Source organism: Arachis ipaensis, chromosome B4 (genome assembly GCF_059453495.1).
Source record: "Arachis ipaensis isolate K30076 ecotype BB chromosome B4, ASM5945349v1, whole genome shotgun sequence".
In the NCBI taxonomy this organism is placed as follows: Eukaryota; Viridiplantae; Streptophyta; class Magnoliopsida; order Fabales; family Fabaceae; genus Arachis; species Arachis ipaensis.
The window spans coordinates 26688431-26706779 of record NC_142439.1 but is presented as its reverse complement, the minus strand read 5'-3'; the positions used below and the strand labels follow the sequence as shown (position 1 = coordinate 26706779).

Here is an 18349-nt window from a genome sequence, read left to right as displayed (position 1 = left end):
TTAAGTGGGATAAAGGTGAATAAGGTTTTGATTGATGGTGGCACTGCAATCAGTTTGTTGCCAGAAAGGATGTTAATTAAAGTAGGGAAGCATCCTGATCATTTAGTCCCTACAAACATTGTTGTGACAGATTTCAGTGGGACTTCAACTCCAGCCAGGGGGTTGGTAACTCTGACTGTAAGGGTTGGCTCATCTGAGCATAATACTGTCTTTGTGGTGGTTCCTTCGAGAGCGAGTTATAACGCTTTGTTGGGATGAGATTGGATACATGGTGTAGGAATTGTACCTTCTATAGTGCATCAAAGTGTGCTTTTATGGACTAATGAGGGTAAACCTGAAACCGTCAAGGCATATTCGAATTTATACGTCGAATAAATGCATGTCGATTTCAGGGTTTATAATCGTAAGTTAAGGCCCTTAGATGTTGATCGATCACTGAGTCCTTATAATTGTGAAGGGTGCTACTTGTCCTCGGAAGGTCTTTTAGTGAAGTTGCGCTATCCAGAGGTGGATTGTGAACCAACTGGTTGGGATTGCCTCTCTTGAAGACTTGGAAAGGACTGCTCCATGCACCAGGTTGAGGGAGTTTCCAACTACCTGGTAACATTACAAAATTATTTAAATAATTCGCAGTTATTAAAAAATAAAGATGATTCTTCTGATGAAATTAAATCAGATAGGGTTAGTAAGTTTGTTAATTGTAATGTGTTCGATTCGACGTTCCCAGTCGAATTTAGTTATAATTTCCTTATGTCTTGTAATGAAACTAATGATGCGAGCCGGACTGCCAATTTAATAGCAGAGGCCCATTGTGTAGAAAATAAAAGTGATGATGATTTAATCAAAGATCTGATTTCTTCTATTTCTGATGATTCTATTGATTTCACTTTTGATTGCATCTATGATTTGGAACCTTTGGGATTTGAAAAATATTCAACCAAAGAGGATGATTATTATAAAGGGTTTGAATCTCAAGATCCCTTAGAAGAAATTAATCTAGGGACTTTTGATGATGTTCGAATTACATATATTTATAAAGATCTTGTTGATCCTTTTCGAACTGAACTCTTTAATCTTTTATATGAATTTAAAGATTATTTTGCTTGGGATTATCATGAGATGCCTGGTCTCGATCGTTCATTGGTAGAACATCGATTAGCATTGAAACCTAATGCTCGACCTGTAAAACAGACTCCAAGGCGTTTTGCTCCTGAAATCAATATTAAAATTAAAGAAGAAATAGAACGCTTAATCAAAGCAAAATTTATTCGAACTGCACGTTATGTGGAGTGGGTATCAAACATTGTCCCTATTATGAAGAAGAATGGGAAGTTGAGAGTCTGCATCGATTTTTGAGATTTTAATAATGCTACTCCAAAAGATGAATATTTTATGTCTATCACAGATATGTTAATAGATTCTGCGGCGGGGAATGGAATTCTTAGTTTCATGGAAGGATATTTTGGATATAATCAGATTTTTATTGCAGAAGATGACGTGGCTAAAACTGCTTTCCGTTGTCCTGGGGCATTAGGTACATATGAATGGGTGGTTATGCCTTTCAGTTTAAAGAATGTTGGAGCAACATATCAGCGCGCAATGAATGTCATTTTTCATGAATTCATTGGGAAGTTTATGGAGGTATATATCGATGACGTAATGGTCAAATCGATTTCCGTGAATCAACATATTGACCACTTAAGAAAGACATTCCTTACTATGAGGAAGAAAGGTTTAAAAATGAATCATTTGAAATGTACTTTTGGAGTATCGACTGGAAATTTCTTGGGATTTGTTGCTCATAAAAAAGGGATAGCTATTGATAAAAATAAAGCAGATGCAATATTAGCATTGTCTGCATCCAAATCGAAGAAGGAATGCAATCGTATTTGGGAAAAGTGAATTATCTTCGGAGATTCATCTCGAATCTTTCAGATCGAATTAGGGTATTTGCACCTTTAATGAAATTAAAAAATGGTTCAAAATTCAAATGGACCACAGAACATCAATTGGCGTTCGATTCGATTAAGGCATATTTGTCAAAAGCCCCGATTATGGCGAATGTTCGTCCATATGAGCCTTTAAAATTATATATTGCAGCATCTGAAAATACTATTGGATGTATGTTAGCCCAGAATGATGAAAACGGGCATGAGCGAGCAGTTTATTACCTTAGTTGAGTATTAACTGACATCGAAGCAAGGTATTCCCCAATCGAGAAATTGTGTTTGTCTTTATATTATGCATGTATAAAATTAAAGTGTTATATGGTGGCTAAGTCAGTGAAAGTTATAGCACAAACTGACATAATTAAGTATATGTTAAGTTTCCCTATGTTAAGGGGACGTTTGGGGAAGTGGATGCTGACATTGACGGAATTCGATTTACATTATGTTCCAGCCAAGGCTGTGAAAGGACAGGTCATTGTAGATTTTCTTGTAGATAATTCGAAAGATCTGAATGACCAAGGGGCAAACATAATCGAAGTAGAAAGCAATTATTGGAAATTGTATTTTGATGGATCCAAGCATAAAGATGGTGCAGGAGTTGGGATTCTCATTATCTCACCAGAGGGTATTCCATCAGAATTCTTGTTTGAATTAAAGTATCCTTGTTCGAATAATGTGGCCGAATATGAGGCTCTAATTTTGGGTCTTGAAATTTTAATCAGCAAAGGAGCTTTAGAGGTTCAAATTTTAGGGGATTCACAGTTAGTCTTAAAGCAGCTATCGAAAGAATTTAACTGTAATAATGAAACGTTACAAAAATATTTAGTAACTACTTGGGAATTATTAACATCTTTTCAAAAGATTTCCTTGGTGCATATCCCTAGAATTCATAACGAAATTGCTAATGAGTTAGCCCAAATTTCTTCGAGGTATCGGGTTGGTCCAGAGATTCTTAGGAAATTATCTGGTATCCATCAAATTTTAGTACCAGCGAATGAAAGAGAGGTTTTATGTATGGATGAATGGGAGGATTCTGCTTAGAGAAAGCCTATTGCTCTTTATTTAAAGGATCCCAATGTTGCAGTTGATAGAAAGATAAAATTATAAGCCATGAATTTTGTCTTATTGGATGATGAACTGTATAAAAAAGGGATTGATGGGAGTTTGTTAAGATGCTTAAGTCGAGATGATCAGAACATTGCCTTGGGTGAAGTCCATAATGGAATATGTGGTGCCCATCAGGCAGGGAAAAAGATGAGATGGGTATTATATCGAAATCATGTATATTGGCCGTCCATGATAAAAGATTGTATTGATTATGCGAAGGCATGTCTGGAATGCCAAAAACATGGTTCGATTCAACAAGTTCCAGCATCTGAATTACATTTGATAATAAAGCCATGACCATTTAGAGGTTGGGCTTTGGATTTAATTGGATTAATTCATCCTCCTTCGTCCAAGCAACATAAGTTTATCTTAGTAGCGATTGATTATTTTACAAAATGGATTGAGGCGATTCCCTTTATCGAAGTAGGTCAAAGTGAGATAATAGATTTTATTGAGGAACATATTATTCATCGATTTGGAATTCCTCAAACGTTAAGTACTGATCAAGGAACAATGTTTACTGGTCAGCGGGTGAAAAGTTTTGCAGCTTCAAGGAATATCAATATGATTACTTCGACTCCCTATTATGCACATGCTAATGGGCAGGTAGAAGCAGCAAATAAAATTTTGATAAGTTTGATTAAAAAGCATATTGGAAATAGGCCTCGAACATGGCATGAAACTTTGAGCCAAGTGTTATGGGCTTATCGAAATTCACCAAGGGGTTCGACATGTACTTCACCATTTAAGCTAGTGTATGGTCATGATGCAATACTACCATTAGAAATTAATTTGAATACTTTGAGAGTATCGAGACAAAATGATTTACCAGTTGATGATTATTGGAATGCAATATTCGATGAGTTGAATGAATTAGACTCAGAACGAATTTTGGCACTTGATAATATGATTCGACAAAAAGAAAGTATTGCTCGAAGTTATAATCATCGAATCAAGGAAAAGTCTTTTAATACAGGTGAATTAGTTTTGAAAATTATTTTGCCAATGGAAAAGAAATTGAGATTTCTTGGTAAGTGGTCCCATACTTGGGAGGCCCATTCCAAATAATTAGAATGTATTTTGGAAATGCTTATCATATTAAAGATATTGAGTCAGGAAGAATAATTAATTCGGTTAATGGAAAATACTTGAAGCAATACTACTGTTGGCAAAAGTAGAAATGCAACATACATATGTCTAGAAAAGATGAAAGTTGCTACAAAAGATGAAATGAGAAATAAAAAAAAGGGAATTCAAGGTGCCACTAGTTTTGCCAAATCGGAGCGTAGCTTTCCCCTTTTGTTCTCTAGAATCAAAAGCATTTCAATTTGTTTGAACTTATCGGCTTGGATTTCTCGAGTTGATTTTCATATTCTCCCCATTTGGTATCAATTGAGATAAGTTCCTGAATAAGGTGATGTTGATCTTGTTGGGCTATTGCTAGGGGTGTGGCTATGGCAGCTCGACTTTGGCGTATGGTGGCAAGCTGTTCTTGAATCTGAATTAATTCTGACTCGAGTCTTGTTTTTTCTTGATCATGAAAAGCTTGAACAGAAATAGCATGGGAGATTCTTACATCAAATTCCTCACGAGAAGCTTAGATTGGTTGAGCAGTTGCGAGGCAATTTTCTATATTGGATTTGGCTGTAGCTTCTTCATTCTCAATTTCTTGGAGTTGAAATTGAGATGAAACACTCTCATTGAGAAGTTGTTTGAATTCTTGAATTGAGGTAGAATGTGGTCTATTAGTTGGGAGTTCAAAAGAAGAATTCAAAAGGTCAGCCAGGAGTTTGTTAAGAATTGGATCATTAACCCATGTTGTAGGTGGATGATCCAAGAGCTTTATGAGTGATCGAAGTTGTTCCCGAGTATCAGGATCTAATTCAATTGAAGGCCTTGATGTAGCAGGTCTTAAGATCGCTGGTACAGGCACTAAAATTTTATTTTCTTGGATAACTTTATTTAAGATAGAAATCAAGTTATCCAAGGAAGCACTTGTAGTGGTGGTAGAAGCACTTGCTATTTCAAGCCTTGGCCCAAAAGGAGTTTGAAGATTAGCTTGGAGTGAAAGACTAGGTTGTAATTCTGGAGGAGTTTCTAACATCTTGGACCGAGAAGAATCTGAATTGGTGGTATCAGCAGCTTTCGAAGCTGAATTAGAGTCCAGAATCACCTGGTTCTCTTCAGAAAATGCAGCTTGATTATTCGGTGAAATTGATTCAAGTCTATGGGTTTCTTCTGGAGAGTGCTGCAAGATATTTGCTGTCAGATCAATCACCTGTGTTATGTGAGGAAGAGGTGGATGAGCAGCAGGAATTGATTGTAGGGACCCTGTGAATTGAATCGAATCATGTGATGTGGAGTGCTCTGGGTCATTTTGTTGTCAGGGAATTGGTTGATCAAGAGCTCCAGTGGAAGAAGCTGATTGGGCAACATTAATGGACTAGTACAAAAGGTACACAGTTATGAGTTTAAAATTTATTTTTAAACTAAGTAAGATGTGTGTAATGATGATTGTGTTACCTGAGGAATTCTGGATCTTAGTATTAACTGAGAACCGGGATCAGAATCGGCTGCATCTTCTGATTGAGAGGAAGCAGCAAGAGAATCCTTATTGGTTGGTTCACTCTCATCAGCGCTTTCGCTTGATGATTGCAGCACTAACTGTTAAAAGCCCAGGATCAATTATGTTTAAAAAAAGTGTACAATTCGAAGGATATTTCGAGTTTGAAAAATAGAGTTATGAATAGAAGAATTACTCTTCGAGAGGTTCTGGTAGGAGTTCTTCTGCTCTTATGTGGTGGTGGTCGAGTAGCATCATTCTTTCTTTTGTGAGTTCTTTTTGGTGAACTCTCAGTGATAGCCATTCGAACAGCAGTTTGCTGAATTTCTTCTACGGTATGGGCGTACCTTGAATAATAAGCAGCCCACCATTCGAAACAAGATTTGGTGATAAATGAACTACGTTCATAAATCAAGAAGTTGAAGCGGTCTCTTTGTTTTTGATTTTTTGAGAGATAAGTGTTGAAATCTTCTTGGGATGTCAAAGTAATGTGACAGAATGGATCACTGTGTCGAGGTTGTGGAGTTGGGATAGCTTGAGAAAATTTTAGTTGTCTTGCAGTCAAATGAGGAGCATACAGGGTTATCTTGCACCTTTCTTTCCTATACTGTGGTAACCCTATTGGTATCACTTGAACAACCAATAAGTTTGCCCAAGTTCGATTTGCAAGTTCATTTTTCTCGTTAGTATTGGGAAAGAGCAAACGATCAAACCAGGCATGGCTGCAATTATGGCGCAAAAAAGGAGTAAAATTAAGTTGATCATTATCAAAATCTTTGTAGGAATGAAAAAGAGAGAAAACTGCCCAGAATCTGTCTTCATCTGATTGGGTGTTTGGAAAATTGGGTTTGTAATTAGACAAACGAAAACCCTCGATGTGTTGTTTATCGGTGTTTTCACCTTCAGGTTTTGTTGTAAAATTTTCAAAAATGGCGTTAAGCCATAATTGAAGTAGTCAGAGTGGGCCTCCTGTGTTGATTATATTATTATCTCAAAGGTCACAGACAAACAGACCAAGCTCTTCGAAAATGTGTCACAGAAGAAGCTTAGCCAAGTTGAGAGCTTTTCCTTCATGTAGGAGAGCAGCCAAGGGAAGGAAGAGCTTTGACATTTGTACGCTTCGGGAACAGAACAAAACTGCATTCAGCCAGTAAAATAAGAAGGCTACATGTTCACTGTCCGTGATTTCTGTACCATCTTCACCCATGTTATGGGCAATGAACTCACTATAGGAAGTGCTAAAGGTAACATTGTACTGATGTTGAGATTGTATGTCAGGGGTACTATCTGGAGAACTTATTGGGAGACCTGTGATGGCAGCCACATCGAGGAGGGACATTCCGATCATTCCGCAAGGAAGGTGGAAGTTGTTGGTAGTCCTATTCCAGAAATAAGTTACTGCTCCGATCATCCAAGGATGTGTAGTGAGTGAAAAATGAGACAGCCTTAGTAGTTCTTGTATTCCAAGGGCTCCCCAGGTAGCGCCCTTTGAGGGTTCAAGGCGTTGGTACCAAGTTGTGAAATCGAACCCTCGAGGATTGATTTTTTGATTATTTTGGAAGGATTTTTGGTTGATGAAGTGAGAGATGTTAAAAGCTTGGTTTATCAATAAATCTTCCCCTTCAGCATTTGGGAAGAAAGAAAGTTTTTTGTTCTCTCTTTCAAGGGTTTCAATCGGTCCAAGAAAGCAATGTGTATCTGCACCGATTGTGAAAGGGATTAGGATTCTGGTGTCATTGACTTGCAAATAAGGATCATCAATGATTTCATCATTGACTTGGTTAAGAATGCGAAGAGCTGGTGAAGTGGTGCACGAAATTGTGATTCACACTTTTCACAACTCTGCACAACTAACCAGCAAGTGCACTGGGTCGTCCAAGTAATACCTTACGTGAGTAAGGGTCGAATCCCACGGAGATTGTTGGCTTGAAGCAATCTATGGTTATCTTGTAATTCTTAGTCAGGATATCAATTATAATTATCAGTTTGGATTGCGAAAAATAAAAGAGCATGAATTAAATACTTGTTATGCAGTAATGGAGAATATGTTGGAGTTTTGGAGATGCTTTGTCTTCTGAATCTCTGCTTTCTCCCTGTCTTCTTCTTCACGCACGCAAGGTTCCTCCTACGGCAAGCTGTGTGTTAGTGGATTACCGTTGTCAATGGCTATCATCTGTCCTCTCAGTGAAAATGGTCCAGGTGCGCTGTCACCGCACGGCTATTCATCTGTCGGTTCTCACTCATGTTGGAATAGGATCCATTGATCCTTTTGCGTCTGTCACTACGCCCAACCCTTGTGAGTTTGAAGCTCATCACAGTCATTCAATCCCTAAATCCTACTCGGAATACCACAGAAAAGGTTTAGACTTTCCAGATTCTCAAGAATGCTGCCAATGGATTCTAGCTTATACCATAAAGATTATGATTAAGGAATCCAAGAGATACTCATTCAATCGAAGGTAGAACGGAGGTGGTTGTCAGTCACGCGTTCATAGGTTGATAATGGTGATGAGTGTCACGGATCATCACATCCATCATATTGAAGTGCAAATGAACATCTTAGATAGAAACAAGCGTGTTTGAATAGAAAACAGAAATAATTGCATGAATTCATCGAGACACAGCAGAGCTCCTCACCCCCAACAATGGAGTTTAGAGACTCATGCCGTCAAAGAGTACAAAGTTCAGATCTAAAAATATCATGAGGTACAAAATAAATCTCTAAAAGTTGTTTAAATACTAAACTAGTAACCTAGGTTTACAGGAATTGAGTAAACTATGATAGATAGTGCAGAAATCCACTTCCGGGGCCCACTTGGTGTATGCTGGGGCTGAGACTTGAGCTTCACACGTGCCTAGGCTGTTTCTGGAGTTAAACGCCATGTTGTAACCTGTTTCTGGCGTTTAACGCCAGAATAGGGCAGAGAACTGGCATTGAACGCTAGTTTGCGTCGTCTAAACTCGGGAAAAGTATGGACTATTAATTGCTGGAAAGCCCTGGATGTCTACTTTCCAACACAATTGAGAGCGCGTCATTTGGACTCCTGTAGCTCCAGAAAATCCACTTTGAGTGCAGGGAGGTCAGAATCCAACAGCATCTGCAGTTCTTTTTCAGCCTCTGAATCAGATTTTTGCTCAGGTCCCTCAATTTCAGCCAAAAAATACCTGAAATCATAGAAAAACACACAAACTCATAGTAAAGTCCAGAAATGTGATTTTTATTTAAAAACTAATAAAAATATACTAAAAACTAATCAAATCATACTAAAAACTTTGTAAAAACAATGCCAAAAAGCGTATAAATTATCCGCTCATCACAACACCAAACTTAAATTTTTACTTGTCCCCAAGCAACTGAAAATCAAATAGGATAAAAAGAAGAGAATATACTATAAATTCCAAAATATCAATGAAACTTAGCTCCAATCAGATGAGCGGGACTAGTAGCTTTTTGCCTCTTAAATAGTTTTGGCATCTCACTTTATCCATTGAAGTTCAGAATGATTGGCATCTATAGGAACTTAGAATTTAGATAGTGTTATTGATTCTCCTAGTTTAGTATGTTGATTCTTGAATACAACTACTTTATGAGTCTTGGCCGTAGCCCTAAGCACTTTGTTTTCCAGTATTACCACCGGATACATAAATGCCACAGACACATAACTGGGTGAACCTTTTCAGATTGTGACTCAGCTTTGCTAGAGTCCCCAATTAGAGGTGTCCAAGGTTCTTAAGCACACTCCGTTTTTGTTTTGGACCTCGACTTTAACCACTTAGTCTCAAGTTTTCACCTGACACCTTCACGCCACAAGCACATGGTTAGGGACAGCTTGGTTTAGCCGCTTAGGCCAGGATTTTATTCCTTTAGGCCCTCCTATCCACTGATGCTCAAAGCCTTGGATCCTTTTTATTACCCTTGCCTTTTGGTTTTAAGGGTTATTGGCTTTTTGCTCTTGCCTTTTGGTTTAAAGAGCTTTTGGCTTTTTCTGCTTGCTTTTTCTTTTTCTTTCTTCTTTTTTTTCGCCATTTTTCTTTTCTCTTCTCTTTTTTTTCGCAAGATTTTGTATTCACTGCTTTTTCTTGCTTCAAGAATCAATTTTATGGTTTTTCATATTATCAATAACATTTCTCCTTTTTCATCATTCTTTCAAGAGCCAACATATTTAACATTTATAAACAACAAATTCAAAAGACATATGCACTGTTCAAGCATTCATTCAGAAAACAAAAAGTATTGTCACCACATCAAAATAATTAAACTAATTTCAAGGATGAATTCAAAATCATGTACTTCTTGTTCTTTTGTGATTAAAAATATTTTTCATTTAAGAACGGTGATGGATTCATAGGACATTCATAGCTTTAAGGCATAGACACTAGACACTAATGATCATGTAAGAAAGACACAAACATAAATAAACATAAATCACAGAGAGCAAAAACAGAAAGAATAAAAGATAAGAAGATTAAGGAACGGGTCCACCTTAGTAAGGGTGGCGTCTTCTTCCTCTTGAAGAACCAATGGTGCTCTTGAGCTACTCTATATCTCTTCCTTGCCTTTGTTGCTCCTCCCTCATAGCTCTTTGTTCTTCCTTAATCTCATGGAAGGTGCCATATGGTTATGGCAAATTAAAAAGCGGGGCTTTTTCCACACCAAACTTAAAATGTTTGCTCGTCCTCGAGCAAAAGAAGAAAGAAATGAGGAGATGGAGATGTGTGGTGGGTTCGGCCAAGGGAGGGTGATAGTGTGTATGAGGGGTTTATGATGGATGGGTGTGAGTGGTGAAGAGAGTATGGAGAAGAGTGTTATGGAAAGGTGTGAAAAGGAGAGAAGAAAAGGTGGGGTAGGTAGGGATCCTGTGGGGTCCACAGATCTTGAGGGGTCAAGGACTTAGCATCCCTGCTCCATTGAGGCGTGCAAAACGCCCTTAGAGTGCAATCCTGACATTTAACGCCAGACTGCTGCTTGTTTCTGGCGTTAAACGCCAGCTTTTCTCCCTTTCTTGGCATTAAACACCAACTTGGTGCTTGTTTCTGGCGTTTAACGCTAGCTTGATGCTTCTTTCTGGCGTTAAACGCCAATCTAATACTTCTTACTGGCGTTTAAATGCCAGTAAGCTCTTCCTCCAGGGTGAGCTGTTTTTAATGCTATTTTTGATTTTGCTTTGATTTCTGTGACTCCACATGATCATCATCCTAAAGAAAACATAAAATAAAAAAGGAAAACGGAAAATTAACATAGATAAGTAAAAACTGGGTTGCCTCCCAATAAGTGCTTCTTTATTGTCTTTAGCTGGACCTTGCTGAGCTTTTAATCTAGCCTCAGCCTTGAGCACTCTTGCTTAATATTGCCTTCAAGATAATGCTTGATTCTCTGTCCATTAACAATGAACTTCTTATCAGAATCAATGTCTTGAAGCTCCACATAGCCATATGGTGACACACTTGTAATCACATATGGTCCCCTCCACCGGGATTTCAGTTTTCCAGGAAATAGCCTGAGCCTAGAGTTAAACAACAGAACTTTCTGTCCTGGTTCAAAGACTCTAGATGACAGCTTTCTGTCATGCCACCTTTTTGCTTTTTCTTTGTAAAGCTTGGCATTTTTGAAAGCAGTGAGTCTGAATTCCTCTAGCTCATTCAGCTGGAGCAATCTTTTTTCTCCAGCTAATTTGGCATCAAAGTTTAGGAATCTGGTTACCCAGTAGGCCTTATGCTCCAGTTCCACGGGTAGATGACAGGCCTTACTATACATAAGCTAGTATGGAGAGATCCCTATAGGAGTCTTGAATGCTGTTCTGTAAGCCCACAGAGCATCATCCAAGCTTCTCGCCCAATCCTTTCTACGGGTACTTACAGTTCGTTCCAGTATTCTTTTTATTTCTCTATTAGAGACTTCAGCATGCCCATTTGTCTGTGGATGATACGAAGTTGCCACCTTGTGACTAATTCCATACCGGACCATATCAGAGTAAAGCTGTTTGTTGCAGAAGTGAGTGCCCCCATCACTAATTAGTGCTTGGTGCACGAAATTGTGATCATCAATGGCGCCAACAACTTGGTACGCACAATTGTAATCTCAACTCTTTATCACAACTCCGCACAACTAACCAGCAAGTGCACTGGGTCGTCCAAGTAATAAACCTTACACGAGTAAGGGTCGATCCCACGGAGACTGTCGGCTTGAAGCAAGCTATGGTCATCTTGTAAATCTCAGTCAGGCGGATTCAAATGGTCATGGAGGATTGATAATTAAAAGATGAATAAAACATAAAATAAAAATAGAGATACTTATATAATTCATTGGTGAGAATTTCAGATAAACATATGAAGATGCTTTGTTCCCCCTAAACTTCTGCTTTCCTATTGCCTTCATCCAATCATTCATACTCCTTTCCATGGCAAGCTTTATGTTGGGCATCACCGTTGTCAATGGCTACTTCCCGTCTTCTCAGTGAAAATGTTCTACGCACGCTGTCACCGCACGGCTAATCATCTGTCAGTTCTCGATCATGTTGGAATAGGATCCATTGATCCTTTTGCGTCTGTCACACGCCCAACACTCGCGAGTTTGAAGCTCGTCACAGTCATCCCTTCCCAGATCCTACTCAGAATACCACAGACAAGGTTTAGACATTCCGGATCTCAAGAATGGCTGCCAATAATTCTAGCCTATACCACGAAGGTTCTAATCTTAGATTAGAAACCCAAGAGATACACATTCAAGCTTGTTTGCATGTAGAACGGAAGTGATTGTCAGGCACGCGTTCATAGGTGAGAATGGTGATGAGTGTCACATAATCATCACATTCATCATGTTCTTGAGTGCGAATGAATATCTTAGAGAAGAAGTAGGCGTGAATTGAATAGAAAAACAATAGTACTTTGCATTAATTCATGAAGAACAGCAGAGCTCCACACCTTAATCTATGGTGTGTAGAAACTCCACCGTTGAAAATACAAAAGTGATAATGGTGGTCATTGGCTTCGGCCCCAGAGAGGGAACCTCAAGAACCAAGATGAAAATACAATAGTAAAAGGTCCTATTTATAGAGAACTAGTAGCCTAGGGTTTATAGAAATAAGTAATTAATGTAGAAATCTTCTTCCGGGCCCACTTAGTATGTGCTTGGGCTGAGCATTAAAGCTTTCACATGTAGAGACTTTTCTTGGAGTTAAACGCCAGCTTTTGTGCCAGTTTGGGCGTTTAACTCCAGCTTTTGTGCCAGTTCTGGCATTTTAACGCCAGAATTCTTAAGCTGACTTGGAACGCCGATTTGGGCCATCAAATCTTGGGCAAAGTATGGACTATTATATATTGCTGGAAAGCCCAGGATGTCTACTTTCCAACGCAATTGAGAGCGCGCAAATTGGGCTTTTTTAGCTCCAGAAAATCCACTTCGAATGCAGGGAGGTCATAATCCAACAGCATCTGCAGTCCTTTTTCAGCCTCTGAATCAGATTTTTGCTCAGGTCCCTCAATTTCAGCCAGAAAATACCTGAAATCACAGAAAAATACACAAACTCATAGTAAAGTCCAGAAATGTAATTTTTAAATAAAAACTAATAAAAACATAATAAAAACTAACTAAAACATACTAAAAACATACTAAAAACAATGCCAAAAAGCGTATAAATTATCCGCTCATCACAATACCAAACTTAAATTGTTGCTTGTCCCCAAGCAACTGAAAATCATATAGGATAAAAAGAATAGAATGTACAATGAATTCCAAAAACATCTATGAAGATCAGTATTAATTAGATGAGCGGGGCTTTTAGCTTTTTGCTTCTGAACAGTTTTGGCATCTCACTTTATCCCTTGAAGTTCAGAATGATTGGCATCTATAGGAACTCAGAATCCAGATAGTGTTATTGATTCTCCTAGTTAAGTACATTGATTCTTGAACACAGCTACTTTATGAGTCTTAGCCGTGACCTTAAGCATTTTGTTTTCCAGTATTACCACCGGATACATAAATGCCACAGACACATGACTGGGTGAACCTTTTCAGTTTGTGACTCAGCTTTGCTAAAGTCCCCAGTGAGAGGTGTCCAGGGTTCTTAAGCACACTCTTTTTGCTTTGGACCACGACTTTAACCGCTCAGTCTCAAGTTTTCACTTGACACTTTCACGCCACAAGCACATGGTTAGGGACAGCTTGGTTTAGCTGCTTAGGCCAGGATTTTATTCCTGTGGGCCCTCCAATCCACTGATGCTCAAAGCCTTGGATCCTTTTTATTTTATCCTTGCCTTTTGGTTTAAAGGGTTATTGGGTTTTTCTGCTTGCTTTTTCTTTTTCTCTTTTTTTTCGCATATATCCTTTTTTTTGCAAGCTTTTCACTGCTTTTTCTTGCTTCAAGAATCAATTTTATGATTTTTCAGATTATCAAATAATATTTCTCCTTTTCCATCATTCTTTCAAGAGCCAACAATTTTAACATTCATGAATCAACAATATCAAAAATATGCACTATTCAAGCATTCATTCAGAAAGACAAAAGTATTGCCACCACATCAAAATAATTAAATTGTTTTAAAATTCGAAATTCATGCACTTCTTTTTCTTTTTTAATTAAAAACATTTTTCATTTAAGAAAGGTGATGGATTCATTTTCATAGCTTTAAGGCATAGACACTTAGACACTAATGATCATGTAATAAAGACACAAATATAAATAAACATAAAGCATAATTTTCGAAAAACAGAAAATAAAGAACAAGGAGATTAAAGAACGGGTCCACCTTAGTGATGGCGGCTTGTTCTTCCTCTTGAAGATCTAATGGAGTGCTTGAGCTCCTCAATGTCTCTCCCTTGCCTTTGGTGCTCCTCTCTCATGGTTCTTTGGTCTTCTCTAATTTCATGGAGGAGGATGGAATGCTCTTGGTGCTCCACCCTTAGTTGCCCCATGTTGGAACTTAATTCTCCTAGGGAGGTGTTGATTTGCTCCTAATAGTTTTGTGGAGAAAAATGCATCCCTTGAGGCATCTCAGGGATTTCATGATGAGGAATTTCCTCATGCTCATGGTGAGGTTCTCTTATTTGCTCCATCCTTTTCTTAGTGATGGGCTTATCCTCATCAATGAGGATGTCTTCCTCTATGTCAATTCCAGCTGAATAGCAGAGGTGACAAATAAGGTGAGGGAAGGCTAACCTTGCCAAGGTAGAGGGCTTGTCCGCCACCTTGTAGAGTTCTTGGGAGATAACCTCATGAACTTCTACTTCCTCTCTAGTCATGATGCTATGGATCATGATAGCCCGGTCTATAGTAACTTCAGACCGGTTGCTAGTGAGAATGATTGAGCGTTGGATGAACTCCAACCATCCCCTAGCCACGGGCTTGAGGTCATGCCTTCTTAGTTGAACCGGCTTTCCTCTTAAATCTCTCTTCCATTGAGCACCCTCTTCACAGATGTCTATGAGGACTTGGTCCAACCTTTGATCAAAGTTGACTCTTCTAGTGTAGGGGTGTGCATCTCCTTGTATTATGGGCAAGTTGAATGCCAACCTTACATTCTCCGGACTAAAATCTAAGCATTTCCCCCTAACCATTGTAAGCCAATTCTTTGGGTCCGGGTTCACACTTTGATCATGGTTCTTGGTGATCCATGCATTGGCATAGGACTCTTGAACCATTAAGATTTCGACTTGTTGAATAGGGTTGGTGAGAACTTCCCAACCTCTTCTTCGAATCTCATGTCGGATCTCCGGATATTCACCCTTTTTGAGTTTGAAAGGGACCTCGGGGATCACCTTCTTCTTGGCCACAACTTCATAGAAGTGGTCTTGGTGCACCCTTGAGATGAATCTCTCCATCTCCCATGACTCGGAGGTGGAAGCTTTTGCCTTCCCTTTCCTCTTTCTAGAGGTTTCTCTGGCCTTAGGTGCCATAAATGGTTATGAAAAAACAAAAAGTAACGCTTTTACCACACTAAACTTAGAAGGTTTGCTCATCCTCGAGCAAAAGAAGAGAGTAGAAGAAGAAGAAATAGAGGAGATGGAAGGGGCTTAGTGTTTCGGCCAAGGGAGAGAAGTAGTGTATATGTTGTGTGAAAATGAAGGAGTGAAGATGGGTTTATATAGTAGTGGAGAGGGGGGTATGGTTTGGCCATTATGGGTGGGTTTGGGTAGGAAAGTGGTTTGAATTTGAATGGTGAGGCAGGTGGGGTTTTATGAAGGATGGATGTGAGTGGTGAAGAGAATGGTGGGATTTGATAGGTGAGGAGTTTTTGGGGAAGAGGTATTGAGGTGATTGGTGAAATGGGTGAAGAAGAGAGAGAGAGGTGGGGTAGGTGGGGATCCTGTGGGGTCCACAGATCCTGAAGTGTCAAGGATATCTCATCCTTGCACCAAGTGGCGTGCAAAAATGCCCCTTGCTGCCAATCCTGGCGTTAAATGCCAGGCTGCTGCCCATTTCTGACGTTTAACGCCAGCTTCTTGCCCATTCCTGGCATTAAACGCCAGTCTGGTGCCCATTTCTGGCGTTAAATGCCCAGAATGGTGCCAGACTGGGCGTTTAACGCCCATTCTGCTATCCTTACTGGCGTTTAAATGCCAGTAAGTTTCTCCTCCAGGGTGTTCTATTTTTAATACTGTTTTTCCTTCTGTTTTTGCTTTTTCAATTATTTTTGTGACTTCACATGATCATCAACCTACAGAAAACATAAAATAACAATGGAGAATAAATAAAATTGGGTTGCCTCCCAACAAGCGCTTCTTTAATGTCAGTAGCTTGACAGTGGGCTCTCATGGAGCCTCACAGATACTCAGAGCATGATGATGGCCTCTCAACACCAAACTTAGAGTTTGGTTGTGGCCTCCCAACACCAAACTTAGAGTTTGAATGTGGGGATTTTGTTTGACTCTGTATTGAGAAAAGTTTTTCATGCTTCCTCTCTATGGTTACAGAGGGAGATCCTTGAGCCTTAAACACAAGGGAGTCCTCATTCACTTGAAGGACTAATTCTCCTCTGTCTACATCAATCACAGCTTTTGCTGTGGCTAGGAAGGGTCTACCAAGGATGATGGATTCATCCATACACTTCCCAGTGTCTAGGATTATGAAATCAGCAGGGATGTAGTGGTCTTCAACCTTTACCAAGACATCCTCTACAAGTCCATAAGCTTGTTTCCTTGAATTGTCTGCCATCTCTAGTGAGATTCTTGCAGCTTGTTCCTCAATGATCCCTAGCTTCTCCATTATACAGAGAGGCATGAGGTTTATACTTGACCCTAGGTCACACAAAGCCTTCTCAAAGGTCATGATGCCTATGGTACAAGGTATTGAGAACTTCCCTGGATCCTGTCTCTTCAGAGGTAATTTTTGCCTAGTCAAGTCATCCAGTCCTTTAGTGAGCAATGGAGGTTCATTTTCCCAAGTCTCATTACCAAATAACTTAGCGTTTAGCTTCATGATTGCTCCAAGGTACTTAGCAACTTGCTCTTCAGTAACATCTTCATCCTCTTCAGAGGAAGAGTACTCATCAGAGCTCATGAATGGCAGGAATAAATTCAATGGAATCTCTATGGTCTCTGTGTGAGCCTCAGATTCCCATGGTTCCTCATGAGGGAACTCCTTGGAGGCCAGTGGACGTCCAATGAGGTCTTCCTCAATGGAGATCACTGCCTCTTCCTCCTCTCCAAGTTTGGCCGTATGGGTCATGTTGATGGTCTTGCACTCTCCTTTTGGATTCTCTTCTGTATTGCTTGGAAGAGTACTAGGAGGGAGTTCAGTAACTTTCTTACTCAGCTGACCTACTTGTGCCTCCAAATTTCTAATGGAGGACCTTGTTTCAGTCATGAAACTTTGAGTGGTTTTAATTAGATCAGAGACTACAGTTGCTAAGTCAGAATGGCTCTACTTAGAATTCTCTGTCTGTTGCTGAGAATATGATGGAAAAGGCTTGCTATTGCTAAACCTGTTTCTTCCACCATTATTGTTATTGAAGCCTTGTTGAGGCCTCTGTTGGTCCTTCCATGAGAGATTTGGATGATTTCTCCATGAAGGATTGTAAGTGTTTCCATAGGAATCTCCCATGTAATTCACCTCTTCCATTGCTGGGTTCTCAGGATCATAAGCTTCTTCTTCAAATGAAGCTTCTTTGGTACTACCTATTGCTGCTTGCATTCTAGACAGACTCTGAGAAATCATATTGACTTGTTGAGTCAATATTTTCTTCTGAGCCAGTATGGCATTCAGAGTATCAATCTCAAGAACTCCTTTCTTCTGATTTGTCCCATTATTCACAGGATTCCTTTCAGAGGTGTAGATGAATTGGTTATTTGCAACCATTTCAATGAGTTTCTGAGCTTCTGCAGGCATCTTCTTCAGATGAAGAGATCCTCCAGCAGAGCTGTCCAATGACATTTTGGACAGTTCAGACAGACCATCATAGAAGATACATATGATGCTCCATTCTGAAAGCATGTCAGAAGGACACCTTCTGATTAAGTGCTTGTATCTTTCCCATGCTTCATAGAAGGATTCACCTTCCTTCTGTCTGAAGGTTTGGACTTCCACTCTAAGTTTGCTCAATTTTCGAGGTGGAAAGAACTTTGTCAAGAAGGCATTAACTAGCTTTTCCAAGAGTTCAGGCTTTCTTTAGGTTGTGAATCCAACCATGTTCTAGCTCTGTCTCTTACAGCAAAGGGAAAAAGTATAAGCTTGTAGACCTTGGGATCAACCCCATTAGTCTTGACAGTGTCACAGATTTGCAAGAATTCAGCTAA

General features: G+C 39.3%; 2 protein-coding genes and 1 non-coding gene across 3 annotated transcripts; all 3 read left to right on the top strand.

Moving 5' to 3' along the window:
* Nucleotides 1-2267: 2267 nt before the first annotated feature.
* Nucleotides 2268-2990, top strand: LOC148566995 (uncharacterized). The gene has a single exon (XM_088484506.1). The coding sequence runs from the start codon at nt 2268-2270 to the stop codon at nt 2988-2990; it is 723 nt and encodes a 240-aa protein (XP_088340632.1).
* Nucleotides 2991-3569: 579 nt separating this feature from the next.
* LOC148566994 (uncharacterized) lies at nt 3570-4616 on the top strand. Its single transcript, XM_088484505.1, has 2 exons — nt 3570-4032; nt 4501-4616. Exons 1-2 carry the CDS (start codon nt 3570-3572, stop codon nt 4614-4616), a joined length of 579 nt encoding a protein of 192 aa, XP_088340631.1.
* Nucleotides 4617-18041: 13425 nt separating this feature from the next.
* LOC148566993 (small nucleolar RNA R71) lies at nt 18042-18149 on the top strand. The gene has a single exon (XR_015883094.1). It is a non-coding gene; the product is annotated as a small nucleolar RNA R71 (small nucleolar RNA).
* The last annotated feature ends 200 nt before the right edge of the window (nt 18150-18349 follow it).